We start from the raw sequence: 19,844 nt of genomic DNA, 5'->3' as shown, positions 1-19,844 counted from the left end.
TTTGTTTAGATTACTATATAAAAATATAAATAATATAAACGTTTCATTCCTCTTTTCCTTTCCGCGGTACGTATATGAGGAACACGATTCCATCTTTAGATCGGTTTGGAAAAGAGATTTCGCTTTTACTACATCCATTTCAGAATCTCATCCCTTTACCCACAAACATATTTCACAGTTCTAAATTTAAATAAGTGTAATCTCTTGCTAAAAAATAAAGAGGACCAAAATATACACAATTCTCAAATAATGTATTAGATCATAACAGTCGATCGATTAACTTAATGCGAACTTTAAGCAAGGCAGAGTGCATAAAATATTTTATTACATAAACAGTTAGTATTTCATAAAACATTTTAGACCATAATAACTCTATCATGCATTTAGAAAACTACCTCACCTGGTTAGACTAATATTAAATCATAGTGAAAGTGCTAAACACTCTTGATTCATCACGCCGGGGTTTTTAAAATTTAATTTGATAAAGATTGAAAATAAAATTTTTGATTTAAGAACACCAACAATATTCTTACTCAACTTTTAATTGATAATTGGATTATAAAAACTAATTTAAATTATAACAACTTTCATTTGCAAAAATATTTATTGCAAATCATTTCATGCTTAACTCATTTAGAAGAAATAATTTAATTTAAATCTTTAAACTTACCTGAAATCAGCTTTATAAAAGTCCAGCTAAATTGATTGGAAACAGCTTGCTTACTGAATTCAGCTTGGTGAGTTATCAGCATACTCATTAGTTTGGGCCCAATTAATGCGGTGAGTTTAAAAGAATGGACCCACAACTCCCCAGCCCAGTTAATAACATCAGCTTATGACCTAAAATGAGCAGCCCAGCTGAAATTAAATCAAGGCCCATCAGATGCCCAACTCTCTCCCTCACTGATACATAACCGTGCTGCCCTTCTTCTCAAGGTTCCGCCGCCGCGGTCCCTTTTCCGGCGAAGCCGCGCCAGACCAGCAGCGCCGCTCCCCACGTCCGTCCCTCTCTCCTCAAAATCGCCGTCTCTTCCTTCCTTGGCAATGGCGACCGTCGCAGGTGGAGCCACGGCCACCGCCGCTCGCCTTCAACCCTAGATCCCTAAATCTGCCCCCTTTTCTTTCGATCTCCGGCGACCACCGCAGGTGCCATGGCCACCGCCCTCACTCTCCTCTCTTCACCGATCAATATCAGCCGGCGCCACCCGAAACCCTAAGCCGTAAATCTGGACACCCCCTTCGATCTCTCTTCAATCCCCGGCGACCGCACGGCCGGAAGAATGCCGCCGCCGATTCACAGCCCCAAGCCCTTTCTCTTGTTCGATTTTGGCAGGCGGCAGCAGTTTATCAACCGTCGCCGCCTCCCACCATCCCTCGAAAACCCAAGCTGAGCTAGACTTCTCATGCCCAAAAATCAAAGCTTCATAAAGCCTCATTTCTTCTATATGTTCATTCGTTTCTTATTTCATCAATGTGCACAGACTCTTGTGTAAAAGCATTCTCAATGATTCTAAGAATTTGTTGTTTCAGAAAAACATGTGTACATGTCTTATTATTATTATTAGAGTTTAATGCATGTAATATCATGAGCTTTAATCGAAATCCAAATTTAGCACGAACTTCAATTTGCCCAAGGCTAACTTTGTTTCGTGTTCAATTTTAGCACCGATTTTTGACGTGGCTCGCTGGCACACCGATATAATAGTTAATTTTTATTTGTTACTAATAATTATTAAAATAAGTAAAATTATTAGTGGAACACCGATAATGAGACATAGAGTGTGGGATAGAGGATCATATCTGTTCACTTCATCCTCTTTAATTAGTCATTATCTTAAAAATATTCATGTACAAAAGTTGCTACATATATAATCTCTTCATATTCATATATACAAATAGATTATGTTGAAAATTTTATATTTTTCTAAAAATACATCCAATTTCGATCTCATCCTTTTTATGCACAACCATATTTCACAATTATAAATTTTAATAATTGTAATCTCTTGCAAAAAATAACGATGAGTAAAATAATTTTTTAGGCTGTTGTTTATCATGAGCAACTTTTGTAATTATAATATATATATATATATATATATATATATATATATATCACTTCATTACTTCAATAAAATAATATTACAATTTACATCAATAGTTGCTTATGCACACTCAATTGTAGGTATGTGGACTTTATTTTATAGTTATACGTTACAATGTCCACCACCAAATCGTAGTTCCTCAATTGCAACCATGGTACTTATCTCAATCGCGACCTTTATCACAATTTTTACCCTTATAACATCTACGACCCTTACCACCTCTGGCGACACCTACACCAACAGCAGTACCCCTACCGGCACCGGCACCGTTACCAGACCCATATGCTCTGGCTCTTCCCGATCCACGTCCCTTATATCGACCTTTATCATTACCACCTTCAGCTTCAGCCCCACCTCCACCTCCACCTTGACCTTGGCCACTACCAGTAGCAATACCAGTACCTGAACTTGACTGATCTAGTCCGTCAAGTCCATCACCAACTCTAGCAAAGCTAACTGCAACACCAAATCCACCACGCATTTCTTTCTCAAGCTTTCGGCCATTGCCCATCTGCACTACCACCAACAACATCATCATAACAAACATCAAACCATTTCCAAAAATCTTCCCCATTTCTTCTCGAATTATGGAGAAAAATCCAAGAGCTGCAAGCAAAATTTGTTGTGATTTGTCGATCAAAACCTTAGATTCTATTTATAGACTTTGAGTGGAAAACTTCCATAAATGCATGCATTTGAGGCATTTAATTATACATATTTTATGGTAAAATGTCATACCTTGTCAATTTCTCATCTTAATATTATCATCATTGCAACTTTGCCCAACATCTCACCGTGACATTGCCCAATTACCTATCGTTGATTATATTTTCTTTATCATCTAATTGATTACATGGAATTAGTCAGCACGCATGAAATATCTCACATTTTTCGTATTAAATATCATGTACATATTTATGGATGCATGAACGAGAAGATAGGTTGTACCGAATGCAAGAAACTGTGTACGTAGCAATGCACTAATATTTCAAGTGATTAAAGTTTGTTAAGATGTTGGATTTCTTTACTTAGTTTGAGGTACACTTTTATACATCATGTGTAACTATTTTAATTAATAAATAATATTTAAAAGTTAATAAACTCTAATTATAATTATTTAATACTTTCAATGAAATTTGTAGAATAAAATGAATAGAATATTATGGCAGTGTAAAAATATTTTCATATTTTTTTTAAAAAAGTAAGTAGAAGAATAAATGAGAATTTTGAAAAAATAACAATAAATATTTTCATTTAGTTATTCGATGTGTATATATTGAAAGAGAGATGTACGGTAAATGTGGATGGCTAGAATTATAATAACTCAATTATTTTAAGATAATAATTATTATATACTATATATATATATATTAATTTCAATTATTATGAATAAATAAAGTAAGTTAGAATTATGGCATGTAATCGGTTATTTTGAAAAAGTGAAAAATGTTGAATTAAAAAAAAGCACATATATACACATGCATACATTAATTAATTAAAATATAAATTTATTAAAAAAGAAAAGAAACCTAAACCCTTTATTGAGATTGTTATTTTTTATGATACGTGAGACCTATGATGCACGGATTCTTCAAAAATTAGCATGTACGACGAATCGGATTCTTTTAGGGTGTGATTCTCTCGGATTCTCGTCGGATTTGCACCCGATTCGCCACGTGGCGTATCTTTTAAAACAATTTATAAAAATAAACCGGATTCGCAAATTTCATAGGCGAAATTCACGTATCTCGTGCACGAAAGGTCTACACAAGGTTATTTTGATAATTTTATTTTCAGTTATGACTAATATATTGGACTAATAATATTTGAATCGTTATATTGTTGCTCAATTAACTTATATAATTAAAAATGCTTAATTTTTGGGTAAAATAAAATGTAAATTACATATAATTAATTTAAGAAAATTTAAATTGTATATATTTTATAAGCATTATATAACATAAAATTTTAATAATTAGATGTATCCTTGCCGAATCACACCATATAATTTTTAAAAATCCGTATCGTATCGCCCCCGCATCCGCACCTATGCAACATAGCGTGAGACTAATGAATAAGACAATATATAGTGTTGAATAACGATATTAAAAAAAATTAGTAAAATTTTGGCTTTCTCCAAAATTCGAATACAAGTAAATATTTCCCTTTGAACCATATGATGCACTACTAAATCAACGCCTACAAATCAATTTAAAATCTCACCATATATACGGGATCTCATAGGAATGCTCTCATATATATATATATATATATATAGGGGAGGGCTAAAATAAGTACACTTCTTAAGATATAAAATAAGAATCATTTTCAGCCCTTAGATCATCAAGATCTACGGTTGATTCATCATCCTGTTGGATGAATTCATGATCATGAGTTCAAATCCCAAAGGTAGCAAAAAGTTATTTTTTACAATTCATACCTTTATACAGCGAATTCATACGTATTCTACATAAAATTCATACATTTTTCCTAGTTCTTATTTCTTATTTTAAGAGGTGCTCTCACTGTAGCCCTTCCCTATATATATATATAGGAAGTGAATGTAGATCATATAGATCCAAATCTGGACCACACTTTGTGTTCATGTGGAGAATTAAGAACGCGACATGTGGCAGACGACTTCTAAGTGAAAATACTTGGAGGGTACAATAAAAATAGAAATTTCAATTATTATTATTATTATTATTATTATTATTATTATTATTATTATTATTATTATTATTATTATTATTATTATTATTATTATTATTATTATTATTATTATTATTATTATTATTATTATTATTATTAGGGTTAAATGCATGTAATATCATGAACTTTAATCGAAATTCAAATTTAGCACGAACTTCAATTTTCCCAATTTATAAGGCTAACTTTGTTCCGTGTTCAATTTTAGCACCGATTTTTGATGTGGCTTGCTGGCACACCGATATAATAGTTAATTTTTATTTGTTACTAATAATTATTAAAATAAGTAAAATTATTAGTGGAACACCGATAATGAGACATAGAGTGTGGGATAGAGGATCATATCTGTTCACTCCATCCTCTTTAATTAGTCATTATCTTAAAAATATTCATGTACAAAAGTTGCTACGTATATAATCTCTTCATATTCATATATACAAATAGATTATGTTGAAAATTTTATATTTTTCTAAAAATACATCCAATTTCGATCTCATCCTTTTTATGCACAACCATATTTCACAATTATAAATTTTAATAATTGTAATCTCTTGCAAAAAATAACGAGGAGTAAAATAAATTTTTAGGCTATTGTTTATCATGAGCAACTTTTGTAATTATAATATATATATATATATATATATATATATATATATATATATCACTTCATTACTTCAATAAAACAATATTACAATTTACATCAATAGTTGCTTATGCACACTCAATTGTAGGTATGTGGACTTTATTTTATAGTTATACGTTACAATGTCCACCACCAAATCGTAGTTCCTCAATTGCAACCATGGTACTTATCTCAATCGCGACCCTTATCACAATTTTTACCCTTATAACATCTACGACCCTTACCACCTCTGGCGACACCTACACCAACAGCAGTACCCCTACCGGCACCGGCACCGTTACCAGACCCATATGCTCTGGCTCTTCCCGATCCACGTCCCTTATATCGACCTTTATCATTGCCACCTTCAGCTTCAGCCCCACCTCCACCTCCACCTTGACCTTGGCCACTACCATTTCCAACAACATTTGTTGTGATTTGTCGATCAAAACCTTAGATTCTATTTATAGACTTTGAGTGGAAAACTTCCATAAATGCATGCATTTGAGGCATTTAATTATACATATTTTATGGTAAAATGTCATACCTTGTCAATTTCTCATCTTAATATTATCATCATTGCAACTTTGCCCAACATCTCACCGTGACATTGCGCAATTACCTATCGTTGATTATATTTTCTTTATCATCTAATTGATTACATGGAATTAGTTAGCACGCATGAAATATCTATCACATTTTTCGTATTAAATATCATGTACATATTTATGGATGCATGAACGAGAAGATAGGTTGTACCGAATGCAAGAAACTGTGTACGTAGCAATGCACTAATATTTGAAGCGATTAAAGTTTGTTAAGATGTTGGATTTCTTTACTTAGTTTGAGGTACACTCTTATACATCATGTGTAACTATTTTAATTAATAAATAATATTTAAAAGTTAATAAACTCTAATTATAATTATTTAATACTTTCAATGAAATTTGTAGAATAAAATGAATAGAATATTATGGCAGTGTAAAAATATTTTCATATTTTTTTTAAAAAGTAAGTAGATGAAGAAATGAGAATTTTGAAAAAATAACAATAAATATTTTCATTTAGTTATTCGATGTGTATATATTGAAAGAGAGATGTACGGTAAATGTGGATGGCTAGAATTATAATAACTCAATTATTTTAAGATAATAATTATTAAATAAATATATATATATATATATTAATTTTAATTATTATGAATAAATAAAGTAAGTAAGAATTATGGTATGTAATCGGTTATTTTGAAAAAGTGAAAAATGTTGAACTAAAAAAAAGCACATATATACACATACATACATTAATTAATTAAAATAGAAATTTATTAAAAAAGAAAAGAAAAGAAACCTAAACCCTTTAGTGAGATTGTTACTATTTTTTATGATACGTGATACTAATGAATAACGATATTAAAAAAATTAGTAAAATTTTGGCTTTCTCCAAAATTCGAATACAGGTAAATATTTCCCTTTCCAGATAAATATCAACCATATGATGCACTAAATCAACGCCTACAAATCAATCTAACATCTCACCATATATACGGGATCTCATAGGAATGCTCCCATATATAAATATATAGGGTGTGGTTCTAGAGAGAACTACATTATTTGTGAGAATGGGAGAACCATCAAATCTAATGCATCCACTGTAAAAGTTAATGCATTCGCTGTTAAAATTAATGCACTAAAAAAATTTAAAAAAAATGCTCCCTTCAGGATTCGAACCCAGGATCTGCATTCATCCAACAAGATGATGCATCCACCGTAGATCTTGATGATCGAATGGCTGAAAATGGTTCTCCGGTCTTCTTTATATATATATATATATATATATATAGGGAGAGGTTCAAATAAGAACCACTAAATAAAATTAGAACAGAGAACCATTTTAAACAATTCGATCATCAAGATCTACGGTGGATGCATCATCTTGGTGGATGAATGCAGATCCTGGGTTCGAATCCTGAAGGGAGCAAAAAATTTATTATTTTCGGATGCATTAAATTTAATAGCGAATGCATTAATTTATATAGTAGATGCATTGATTTTAATGGTTCTTATGTTCTCACGATAAGTGTGGTTCTCATTATAACCGCACCCTATATATAGAGTAAAAATTTAAAGTGCCCACTTCCTTATCTTTTTTTGTAAAAATGCCTTCTCTTATTATACAAAACATTCTATGCCCTATTCTTTAAGTACCCTTTGATTTGATAGGTTTGCTTGGTTTTTTTGTGAAAGTCTTACACATTTGACCGATTTGACAGCTATCAATCATAAAAGTCAACGATTTGACAGCTATCAGTCAAGAGTACATATGACCGGTGGGTGGCTAGATTATGTGTTCGGCCGGGCGGACACATGATTTCACCGGCCGGACACATGATTTTATCGGTCGGACATATGTCTGACCGATAAAATCATGTGTCCGGCCGTTAAAATCATGTGTCCGGTCGGTGAAAACATGTGTCCGGCCGGGCGGACACATAATTTCACCGGACGGACACATGATCCGACCGATAAAACCATGTGTCCGATCGGCCGGACACATGATCTAGCCACCCACCGGTCATATGTACTCCTGACTGATAGCTGTCAAATCGTTGACCTTTATGACCGATGGCTGTCAAATCGGTCAAATGTGTAATACTTTCACAAAAAACCAAGCAAACCCATCAACATCAAAGGGTAAATTAGGCACTTCACATATTTAGGGCATAGAATGCTTTCTATGATAAGAGAGAGCATTTTTCAAAAAACACATAAGAGATGGGGCATTTTTGCCCATTAACACCTATATATATAAAAGTATGCATGTGTATATGTGTGATTTTTTTTTCCTTCAACATTTTTCTTATTTTCATAAAATAACTGATTACATGTCCTACTTCTTACTTACTCTATTATTCCTAATATATAAAATTAATATATATACATATATTTAATATATTATTATCTTAAAATAATTGAGTTATTATTATATTTGTAGACATCAACGTATACCTTACATCTCTCTCTCTCTCTATATATATATATATATATATATATATACACACACACATTGAATAACTAAATGAAAATATTTTTGTTATTTTTCAAAAATTCATTGTATTCAACCACTTTTTTAGTGTATTAAATAATTATAATTAAGGTGCATGATGTAACAAATTTAATTAGAATTTATTAATTAAAATAATTGCACATGACGTATCCAAGTGTACCTCAAACTAAGTAAAGAAAACCAACTTCCTAACAAACTTTAACAGCCTCAAATGCCAATGCATTGTTGCGTACACAATTTCTTGCATTTGGTACAACCTATCTTCTCTTTCCTGCATCCAAAAATATGTACATGAGATTAATACGAGAATGTGATAGATATTTCATGCGTGCCGACTAATTCCATGTAATCAATGAGATAATGAAATGCAATTAAGGGAAGGTAATTAGGCAAAGTCATAGTGAGATGTGAAAAATTGCAATGCTGATAATATTAAAATGAGAAATTGACAATGTATGACATTTTACCCCAAAATATATATAATTAAATGTCTCAAATGCATGCATTTATGGAAGTTTGCCTCTCAATATCTATAAATAGAACCGTAGGTTTTGATCGATGAATCACAATAAAATTTGCTTACAACTCTTGGATTTTTCTCCGGAATTCGAGAAGAAATGGGGAAAATTTTAGGAAATTGTTTGGGGTTTGTTATGATTATTTTGTTTGTGGTGGTGCAGATGGGCAATGGCCAGAAGCTTGAGAAAGAAATGCGTGGTGGATATGGTGTTGCAGTTAGCTTTGTTGGACTTGATGGACTAGATCAGTCAAGTTCAGGTACTGGTATTGCAACTGGTATTGGTCGAGGTGGAGGTGGAGGTGGAGGTGTAGCTGAAGTTGAAGGTGGATCGGGAAAAGCCAAAGCATATGGGTTTGGTGCAGGTAGTGGTAGTGGTAATGGTATTGGTATAGGTTTCGGCAAAGGTGGTAAGGGTCCCAGATGTGATAAGGGTAGCAAATGTGATAAAGGTGACGAATGTGATAAGGGTTGTGGTTGCAATTGAGGAACTACAATTTGGTGGTGGACATTGTAATGCATAACTATAAAATAAAGTTCACATACCTACAATTGAGTGTGCATATAAGCATCTATTGATATAAATTTTAATACTATTTTATTTAATTAATGAAATGATAATTATACACACACACACACACACATATATATATATATATATATATATATATTATAATTACAAAAGTTGCTCATGATAAACAACAACCTAATAGTTGACTTTAGTCGTGGTCATTTTTCGCAAGAGATTATAATTTTTAAAATTTATAATTGTGAAATATGCTCTTGGGTAAAAAGATGAGATAGAGAATGGATGTTGTCGCAACCGAACTTAGCTAAGGATAATTAAGTCAGGAAATCGTGACTAAAGAGTAAAGAAAGGAGATTAGAAGCAGCGATAGAAAATGAGTAGACCATTATTGAAGGATCAAGCTAAATGCAATATTTATAGCGAAAGGATATCATAAAATAATTGGTGTTTGGTCAAAATGAACCACACGAGGTCTTTACACGACATCTCATCGTAGGTTCGAATGAAATCAATATAACTAATATAATAATATTATTGGGACACAAAAAGATATCCAACCTCATGGTTTTGATGATACCAAAACTATTAGAAAACTTCTCTTACTTGTAATTCTCTTATGGACTTAAGTGTTTTAGCCCTCACTAGTTTAGACTAAAGCGGCAAAGACTAATGACCTTTTTGTGAAGATTGAAGACTGAAGGCAGCATAACTGAAGCGAATTGAACTGAACTTTCAAAGGACGCATCCTGACTGAAAATCATCAGTCACCAGTCAGAGATACTCATACAATTCGTGCCATAGTCGAACTGAAGTAAAGAGTATCGGACATTCTACATCGGACTAAAGTAAAGAGTATCGGACACGCCGCATTAAATGCTCAAGGACAAGTGAATTTAATGCCGAAGATTTGAAGATCATCCTTGCAAGTACCAGAATTCATCTTTGCGTGTAAAGATGCAGAAGCACCATACTCCAAGGACAAGATGATTCAAACTTTTGGTACAAGGAGTATTTGAAGATTGTCACCTCAGCCCAAGAAGTGACATTGTCTCACAACGGCAGAAATCCTGAAGACCATCTCTCCAACGGATCTATTCAAGACTTCGCCTATAAATAGAGCTTGAGGAATGCCTGCAATCTTCACCGATATTCAAGATATACATTGAAGCTCTGTCAAAATCACAAGCCAACATTTACTTAGATAAAACCTTGAATCGAAGAAGAGAGTACTCAAACGTTGTAAAATTAGTCTAGCTGATTATATAAACTCTTTTAGAAATCTAGACAACCCCTATTTTATCTTAAGCCTATAATAGATTACTTGAGAGCCTGTTCTCGGTAGTCTAAGTTGGAAGAGTTCAAACCCCTTTTCAACCGAGCGAGAAGAGTGTTTGAGTAAAAAATTAGAATTGTTTCTTGTTGATATCAAAAATCAGAAAAAATGCTAAGTTCGTTTATTTGTGGGCTAAAAATAAAAGTCATGTTAAATTTCAGAAAATATAAAAAGTTCGTGTATTTACAGGCTAATAACCCTTTGTAATAAAATCAACAAAGTATTAAACCTATAAAAAAGGCCCTGATATATAATCATATCACATACACTTTTAATGATGCATCTAGATCACCACTAAAAATTCCTCAGCATCAACATTCACAATCTCTTCCAAAACCTATTTGGGGTAGCCAAGAATGCAGAAACAATCAAACAAAGCATCAAACTCAGTCGCCATGCCAAAATTGTAATCAAACGCTTGTTCCGGAAAACTCTAAGATCACATCCCCAAAGGGATTGGGGGGCAGTAAAATGGCTTAAAATCTGACAAATCTAACAAAAGAAATGGGCATCAGTCACTAACAAATTTACTAGTATACCATGCATCCAAAAATGTTAATATGTTCAGCTTTAGTTTCGAGTATCTTTTTAACAGAGTTAAATGAGTATATATCAGTCAAAAACTATTATGGACTTGAAGAAGAAACTTTTTATCTTGGTAAGTACCCAAGAATCCTTTCAGCCTGAAAAGGAAAAAAAAATCAAACAAAGTAAGCAATTGCAACTCTACGATGACAACATAATGTGAATAAAAATTACAGCTTTTAATATAAAAAGCTAAAAAAACCGAGCAACGAAAGCAACACTTGAGCCGTTATTGATCCTCTAAATAATACCAAAATAAGATACCTAGACCACCAGTGACTGCAATTATATACGAAACAATCAAGATTAGCATTATCATCTATGTTATCCCTGCACAATTATTCATATTTATTTGAATGATGAATCGATGATCTTTATCAAATCACAAACCTTGGTCATATAATGATAATTTCTTCCTGTTTGTCCATAACAAAAGGTTAAACGGCTCTCAAAGAACCTGATAGATAAGTATATATCGATCCCTACAACTCGATTTATCAACTCGGATTTCATTTGCACAGAATCAAACAACATTAATATTAGATTTTGCCAAGTTCACGAAACATTTCTCGCAACATCATTTGCCCAATTATAACACTAAGAATGAAAAATTATGAAGACTTAGAGAGGGAGAAAGAGATTACCATTGCAAGCCGGGCAGATGGATTCATTGAAAACTGTAAACGATCTCCTGCCAAAGAATAGAATAAAAGTAGGGATTAACACAAAAAAAAAAAAAATCTTCAATAGCAAGAAAAAGAAGAAGAAGAAGAAACGCATCAAAAGATAGAATAGATCATCGTGCATTGGTTGTAAAACTCGATGCGGCAAAATGATTGTATCGTGCATTGGTTGTAAAACTCGATGCGGCAAAATGATTGTATCGTGCATTGGTTGTGGCAGAATGTTTAGCATTTTTATTTTTTTTGCATGGCCGCAGCCATAATTATGCATATTGAATACAAATATGCATAATAAACATAAACACATATATGCATAGCGTTGCATAAAAATATGCATGGGATTATACGACCCGTAAGGTGCCTCTCGCCGCTGGTCACCTGACGGGTTGAATAGTGCTATGCATATTTATGTGTAATGTTATACGTATATATGTTTATGTATATGCATATTTGTGTTCAATTATATGCATAGAATTATGCGATTGATGCCTCTCGCCACTGGTCACCTAACGCGTCGCATAATGCTATGCATATGTGTATGTAATGTTATGCATATATGTGTTTATGTATATTCATATTTGTGTTCAACTATATGCATAATTATGGCGGCAGCGAGATGCATCTGAGGAGTCGCTTAGTGATATGCATATATGTGTGTTATGTATATTCATATTTGTATTAAACTATATGCATAATTATGGTGGCGGTTGTGCGAAAAAAAAAATCGGCCATTTTTTTTAAAAAAAAATCTAAATTTTGTTCTTATTTTACTTCTGTTTATATTTTTCCTTGGAAGGTATCTACCACATATGTCACGCTTTTGTTGCGGCACATACATGGTCCATATTTGGATCCATATACTAATAAGAGATGGGATCTACAAAATCCACTTTATATATATATATGGAATGATTTTAATAAGATTCCTTATATATGATAGATTTTAGATAGAATAAAGTGTCAGATTTAATGTAAGTTATGTTGATCATTTAAAGTGAAGTATGTGACCGTATATGAAGTTTTCTTATTTGAATGTTTTACTATATATAGTTTGGTTCCTTTTCATACATATAACAGCTGTCAGCTGTACACTTGACTGCTATGTACTTTTTTCAAAAAAAAATTCTCTCTTCCCAAACTAATTGATTGTACATTATAAAATGCATATATATTGTAGTTTTACATTATAGACTTATGGACAATTACTTTATTCTAGTAGCAATTAAGAAATAGAAATGGTAATTACCGACAAATTAATGAAAATCTTCCTCTCGATATACATATATATATACTCATCATGATCCACATAAACTGTAATTATAGGATAGTAATAGGGTCAAACAATTCAACTTTCATAATTTTTTATAAATGATTATTGATATTTCATTAATAATTTAAGAAAACAAGTATTACAGCTTAGATCAATAGAACAGAGCATGCCATGCATGCAATATTCAGACTATAGTTGGACGTTTGTTTTATCGCCTATAAGTACCATGCGAACTAATTAATGTCCGCCACCAAAACCTCCACCGCCTCCGGCTCCTCCGCCAAATCCACCTCCTGCTCCGCCACCGGCACCACCACCAAACCCTCCTCCGGAGCCTCCACCTAGACCACCCCCGCCTCCAGATCCACCTCCAAAACCTCCACCGGCGCCACCTCCAGATCCACCTCCAATTCCTCCTCCAGATCCACCTCCAAATCCTCCACCAGAACCACCACCAAACCCTCCACCCTTTCCGCCTCCAAATCCTCCTCCGCTCCCACCACCGGCACCACCCCCAACTCCTCCGCCTGCACCACCTCCGGCACCTCCACCAAACCCTCCTCCCTTGCCACCTCCAAATCCACCTCCTAGCCCTCCACCGGAACCTCCCCCTAGCCCTCCACCGGAACCTCCCCCTAGCCCTCCACCGGAACCTCCTCCTAGGCCTCCACCGGAACCTCCCCCTAGCCCTCCACCGGAACCTCCTCCTAGGCCTCCACCGGAACCACCTCCTAGGCCTCCACCGGAACCTCCCCCAAGTCCACCACCAGCTCCGCCTCCTAGGCCGCCACCGGAACCACCTCCCAGGCCTCCACCGGAACCTCCCCCTAGCCCTCCACCGGAACCTCCCCCTAGCCCTCCACCAGCACCTCCCCCAAGTCCACCGCCAGCTCCGCCACCAAGTCCACCGCCACCACCAGCTCCGCCACCAAGTCCACCGCCACCACCAAGCCCTCCGCCTCCACCGAGCCCACCACCGCCAAATGTGTCTTTCTCAAGCTTCCGGCCATCGGCAATCTGCACAACAAACAACCCCAGCAACAAGATCACAGCAAACACACCACCATTTCTGAAATTCTTCCCCATTGTAATTTTCTGATCTATAAAATTTAAGATGAAATATTAATGGTGTGTTATTCTCCGATAAAAGCTTCGATTCTATTTATAGAAATAGAGCAGGAGATGGTTCATAAATGCGTGCAGTTGGAACAGAGACACAGCCTTTATATTTTAGGGCAAATTGATAAAGATTGTCAAAGTTTAGTTGACCCTTAATTACACATTAGATATCATGTGCATGTGGTGGTGTACAGAGGCTTTTCAAGTTATTGCAATCCCAACTCTCAACCACCTGAATTTTTTCATTCCTCGAGTACTATTGATTTATTATCACAACATCCCACCTTCTTCTCTGTCTCTCTACGACTTTGTGTTACCTTAATTAATATGTTAGGTTTATATATGTCTTTCGATCTCTTATTCATTGCATATATGGAATTGGTCAGCATTAGATTTTTAATCGGCTCATTCTGCACCATCAACTCACACTTATTACTAACAAGACATGAGTTTATACCATCGGTTTCTGCATAGAGAAAACTCAGAAGTATAGACTGTAGAAATTTATGAGCTTTATTACTACAGTAAAGATTTACTTAATCATATATATATATGTAACCATTCAAATCAGTAACTAATATTGTAGGAGGTGGTCGTCAGTTACAAAGTTAGTTAAGTGATATAAAGGCGTACTTTGTAGAATGTAGAGGATCCAGAGTTTGTTCTTCCACCAGCTCTTCTACAGTATCAAGAATTGTTCCTGCCTGCAGATAAATATAAGAAGTTTTGGAGGATCTATTATACATAGCTCGTTAGCTACTATCTACAACATTGAAAATGATTCCTTAGTTTTAACCAGCTGTACGGAACAGAAGATAAGGCATCCAAACAGGCAGAGAAAATTGAGTAGGAAATTGAAGGGCCATGGACCTCCTTCTTTGAATTTTCATACACCATAAAAATGACTCTTTACACAAAATACCATTGGGCAATACCTGTGTCTCGAGAAATATTGACTCAAATTGTTCCTGCAAGATAAGATATAGAAGCTAATCTCAATATTGATGATTCTTTCAAATAAATCAAAATACATTTCTCTCTTATGAAAATGTAAAAATCTTGATAAAGCCAACTAAATATTTACAATATTAAGAATATAAGCAGCAATTTATCCACTGAAAAAGGAAATTGGGAAAATAATCTTGATAAGATTTGAGTCCCACGCCATAAAGTTTACTCCCACCAAAGAAGTATTATGTATCACATTTATAAGATTAGAGAGCCGCATTACAAAAACTAATATATACTCTTTAGAAACTCGTTAACTAAGAGAGACATAGAAAAGAATCAAGAAAAGAACATACACACAAACCCAAACACGGGCAGCAGATGAAAACTTAAACTGCAGCAGCTGGAAAATATTAGAAACTTCAGATAAAAAAGAAACATGTAATCAACCCCATTCGACTTTCCATCCAAACCTAGAACGTTCTGAATCTCACCCAATACCACTCTCTTGTTCGTGCTCCGCTGCAGCGTCTCCTCCGCAGCTCTCTTCCTCGCCGCCAGCTAGAGAGAGAGAAAGAGGTTGATGCAGTTGTGATGAGAGTGGCGTGTGGAGAAGAAGGGGTTGCAACAAATAGGAGATGGAAATGAGATTATAAGCGAATAAACACCATCACCTGCCAAACCACAATCATTTTATACTACCTAACTAGCAGTTGCTTATCAAACAAACAAATGCAAGAGAATATGTGTAGAAACTCAATTCCCAATTTCTAGTAAACAAGTTTGAAATAAAACCTCAAACCAGATCTAAAATTACACTGCACAGAACAGCAGCTCAAAGCACCGAAATACCAAAAAAATTATACCACAATGCAGAACCAAATGATGAAATATAGAAGAAAAAATGTATTCACATATGGAGCCAATAACTGTAGTAAACCATCTACTTAGAAATGGAAGAAGCAAATCTTACAGCGGAGAGAGGAATTGTGTGGAATCCTGGTTTGCACCTGAAAGATAAGAATCACAACTATGATAATGGAAATAATAAGCTAAGTCGCTCAAAAATATTCATGAAAAGATGCACTAGATTCACCTCGATGGGCTTGGGGTCGAATGATACAACAACTCCAGCAATCTCAGTGATCCTCTACCAAGATTGAAAAACATGTATTAGCACAAGCAGTGAAAATCATTGGTGTTTGTATTTATATAATGTCAAGAACGAATCAATACCTCCAATATGTAACGAGCTATCCACAGCTCGTCTCCAGCTGAAATGCCAACAGATGGTCCGACTTGGAATTCCCACTGCAGATGTTCAAATACATCACGTCATCATCATCTTTACATTTTTGAGTTGGGCTAAGATGAGATTTTGGAGAAAGTAAATTTTACCTGGCCAGGCATCACTTTCTCAAGTTTTGATTTCAACCTCATCCAAACTAGATTTGATCTCCGAAGAAACATTGTAATCAGACTGGTCTCAGTAACAGTATGAAGAAATGAAAGTGATTATGTATGAGAATGTGTTTCATTCTCACAATTGAGGATAATCGAATAACAAAGAGATAATTCAAAAACTTGAGCAAAATAGCTTGACAAAATTAAAAAATTTGAGCAAAATAGCTTCAGACAATTTAAAAAATTCGAGCAAAAGCCCTAATCTAAATCATATTGTTACCAACAAAGTTCAAAAATTAGGGATTTGGAATGAGATTTGCGTAAGGGATGAATAATTAGGGATTCTACCTTGGTGGTGGCTATTGTAGAAGGCGGCGGCGACAGCGGCGGCTCCTAGGGTCTGCGATTGAGAGCTCGACCGGCGACAGCTGCTAGGCCTAACGGACGGAGAGAGAGAGAGACGGGTGCGGTAGGTGGCAGACGGAGAAGCAAAAAGCCCGATCTGCTGCTGCCGCTGCGAGAAGAGCGGCGTCGGCGGAGGAGAGGGGTGGTCTGCTCGTGCTCGGTGGAGGGGAGAAGGGTGCTCCGCATCTCGATCTGCTGCTGCGAGAAGAGCGGCGTCAGAGACGACGCGATGCAGGGTGGGTGGGGGCAGGGGCGGTCACTGACTCACTGGCACCGGCGTCCGGTTGCTCGTGCAGCGTCGTCCGGCGCGGCGTCACCGGGGGGAGGCGGCGGGTGTGTTAGGAGTATTGGAGAGAAGCTTGAAAATTAGATTTTGAGTTAGGTTTCGAATTTTACCTAATAAAAATATATATTTATGAAAAAAAAATAATGTTAATACATAACAGTTATATAACGCATTTCTTAACGGTAAAAAAAACTGTTGTAAAAAAGTGTTAATAGATAACGGTTGACGTAACGGTTTATCAAACCGTTATGTATGTAACTAATAGATAACGCTAAAAGATAACGGATTACATCATACTGTTATCTATTGATATGGATAACACTACATAGATAACGGATTTCTTCAAAACCGTTGTCTTTTCTAGAAAATGCGCTCATACATAACGGTTTTTTAAAAAAACCGTTATGTATGAAGTGTTATGTATGTGAAATTTTGTAGTAGTGTCAGGAGTACGAAAATATAATAATTTCAAGATTGTCTCAAAACTACGCTCGCTGCAATATAAGGATCAAATTGCGACGACGATTTGATCATTAAAGAGAGGAATAGAGATTAGCGGCTAAGGTTTCGGTTGGGTGTGAGAGGTACGGAGGTACCCTAATCTCAGACCGAGAAGAGCGTGAGTGGCTAGGGCTTTTAGTGAATGGGTTGGGTTAGCTAGCTAGAGTGTTAATTATTTAATAGGTAATGAGTTGATTAATTATCAAAAAAGAGTTATGGGCATGAGAAATAATATTATGAATAAGTTGATAGAGTTGGGAGAAAAAATAAAGAGTTTGTGGTGAGTCACTGTTTAAAAGTGAAAAATACGTTTGCTTTTTTTCTTTTTTCTTTTTGGGACGTATCAAAATAATAAAAAGTGCATAATTTTAAGGGATGCATGTCGAAAAGAATATTCTATTATAGCAAAATGTAAATGTAATTTTACAATTTATATTTAGGGTTAAATGCATCTAAATTCACGAACTTAATTTAGTTAAAATTCAATTTTAACACGAATTTTTAAAAATTCATTTTTATACCCCATGATTTTGGGACCCTATTAATAAATTCATCTCGGGTGATTTAAAAACGCACATGATACTGAAATGTAGGCTCACTACCCTTTATCTTCAATCTATCAATTTTTTCATATGTTTTGGGGAGATTAGTGAGCCTACCTAAAGTGTCACGTGTGTTTTTAAATCGCCGGAGATGAATTTAATTATTGTTAGAATAATTGAACAGGGTCTCAAAGTTGATGTTATAAAATGAATTTTTGAAAGTTTGTGTTAAAAATGAATTTTGACTAAAATTCGTGAATTTAGATGCATTTAACCCTTATATATATATGTATTTCATGTTGTCTGAGCTTCAGTTTTCATGAGAAGACAAGCTAATTAAGTATATATATATATATATATATATATTAATCTTGTGTTAATTAAGTAAAATAGTTATTTAGAAGTATATGAACACTATATATTTATATATGAAGTATCTGACATATATGAAGTTTAATGGATTCTTATATATAGCTAGGTTCCTTTTTATACATGTAACTTTTACAGCACTATTGGCTGCTACGTTCTTTTTTCTTTTCTTTCGATCTCTTCTCAAATTAACTAATTGATTGTACATTATAAAATGCATATATATTGTAGTTTACATTAGAGACTTATGGACAATATTAATGAGAAATTTTAGGATATATATATATATACTTCCTCCGTCTACAAAAAGTATATTGACTGTCATTTTTGTATTCATTAAATTGAAAGTATATCATTTTCTTTTTTAATTAGAACGGTCTCACCATTTTTTTTATATATTTTATCTACTTCTTATTTACAAAAAAAACACGACTCTTATTTAATTCAACTTCAACCATTAATTTCATACATAGTGAAACCCATTATCCACTACAAATATAAGCATATATTGTATCAAAATATCACAATAATTTTACTCGTGATCCACAAACTGTAATTTTAGGATAGTAGTACACTCAAACAATTCAACTCTCATAATACTCTCCAAAAAAAAAAATCAACTCTCATAATATTTTACATATGATTATTCATATTTCATTAATAATTTAAGAAAACAGTATTACAGCTTATATCCATAGAACAGAGCATGCCATGCATGCATGCAATACACTCACACTATAGTTGGACGTTTGTTTTGTCCTATAACCATGCGAACTAATGTCCGCCACCAAAACCTCCTCCGCCACCGGAACCACCACCAAACCCTCCTCCACCTAGACCACCCCCACCTCCAGATC

At 34.5% G+C, this 19,844-nt stretch overlaps 2 protein-coding genes and 1 long non-coding RNA gene across 4 annotated transcripts; all 3 read right to left on the bottom strand.

Annotated features, from left to right (window-relative positions):
* Window positions 1-2,265: 2,265 nt before the first annotated feature.
* On the bottom strand, window positions 2,266-5,849 carry LOC130997988 (glycine-rich cell wall structural protein-like). Its single transcript, XM_057923427.1, has 2 exons — window positions 5,736-5,849; window positions 2,266-2,613 (listed from the first exon to the last, which is right to left on the bottom strand). The coding sequence occupies exons 1-2, from the start codon at window positions 5,847-5,849 to the stop codon at window positions 2,266-2,268; spliced, it is 462 nt and encodes a 153-aa protein (XP_057779410.1).
* A 7,625-nt stretch (window positions 5,850-13,474) lies between these two features.
* Window positions 13,475-14,662, bottom strand: LOC131000382 (glycine-rich cell wall structural protein-like). Of its 2 annotated transcripts, none has more exons than XM_057926255.1 (2): window positions 13,653-14,662; window positions 13,475-13,622 (listed from the first exon to the last, which is right to left on the bottom strand). In XM_057926255.1, coding segments are annotated over exons 1-2 (849 nt in total). In that variant the 5' UTR covers window positions 14,500-14,662; the 3' UTR covers window positions 13,475-13,620. The 2 variants fall into 2 exon arrangements, with proteins under 2 accessions (XP_057782238.1, XP_057782239.1); XM_057926256.1 differs by having other exon boundaries at window positions 13,475-14,332; window positions 14,363-14,657.
* Window positions 14,663-16,359: 1,697 nt separating this feature from the next.
* On the bottom strand, window positions 16,360-16,813 carry LOC131000381 (uncharacterized). Its single transcript, XR_009093715.1, has 3 exons — window positions 16,717-16,813; window positions 16,577-16,630; window positions 16,360-16,490 (listed from the first exon to the last, which is right to left on the bottom strand). It is a non-coding gene; the product is annotated as an uncharacterized LOC131000381 (long non-coding RNA).
* Window positions 16,814-19,844: the final 3,031 nt, after the last annotated feature.

Source organism: Salvia miltiorrhiza, chromosome 8 (assembly GCF_028751815.1).
Source record: "Salvia miltiorrhiza cultivar Shanhuang (shh) chromosome 8, IMPLAD_Smil_shh, whole genome shotgun sequence".
In the NCBI taxonomy this organism is placed as follows: domain Eukaryota; kingdom Viridiplantae; phylum Streptophyta; class Magnoliopsida; order Lamiales; family Lamiaceae; genus Salvia; species Salvia miltiorrhiza.
This window is presented reverse-complemented; position numbering and strand designations above follow the sequence as displayed.

Bases quoted from the DNA above. Each gene is read 5' to 3' on its own strand.
- LOC130997988 (XM_057923427.1), bottom strand. From the start codon at position 5,849: ATGGTAGTGGCCAAGGTCAAGGTGGAGGTGGAGGTGGGGCTGAAGCTG. The intron at 2,614-5,735 runs GTAACGGTGCCG...GTGGTAGTGCAG, and splicing joins AGCCAGAGCATATGGGTCTG to ATGGGCAATGGCCGAAAGCT.
- LOC131000382 (XM_057926255.1), bottom strand. From the start codon at position 14,499: ATGGGGAAGAATTTCAGAAATGGTGGTGTGTTTGCTGTGATCTTGTTG.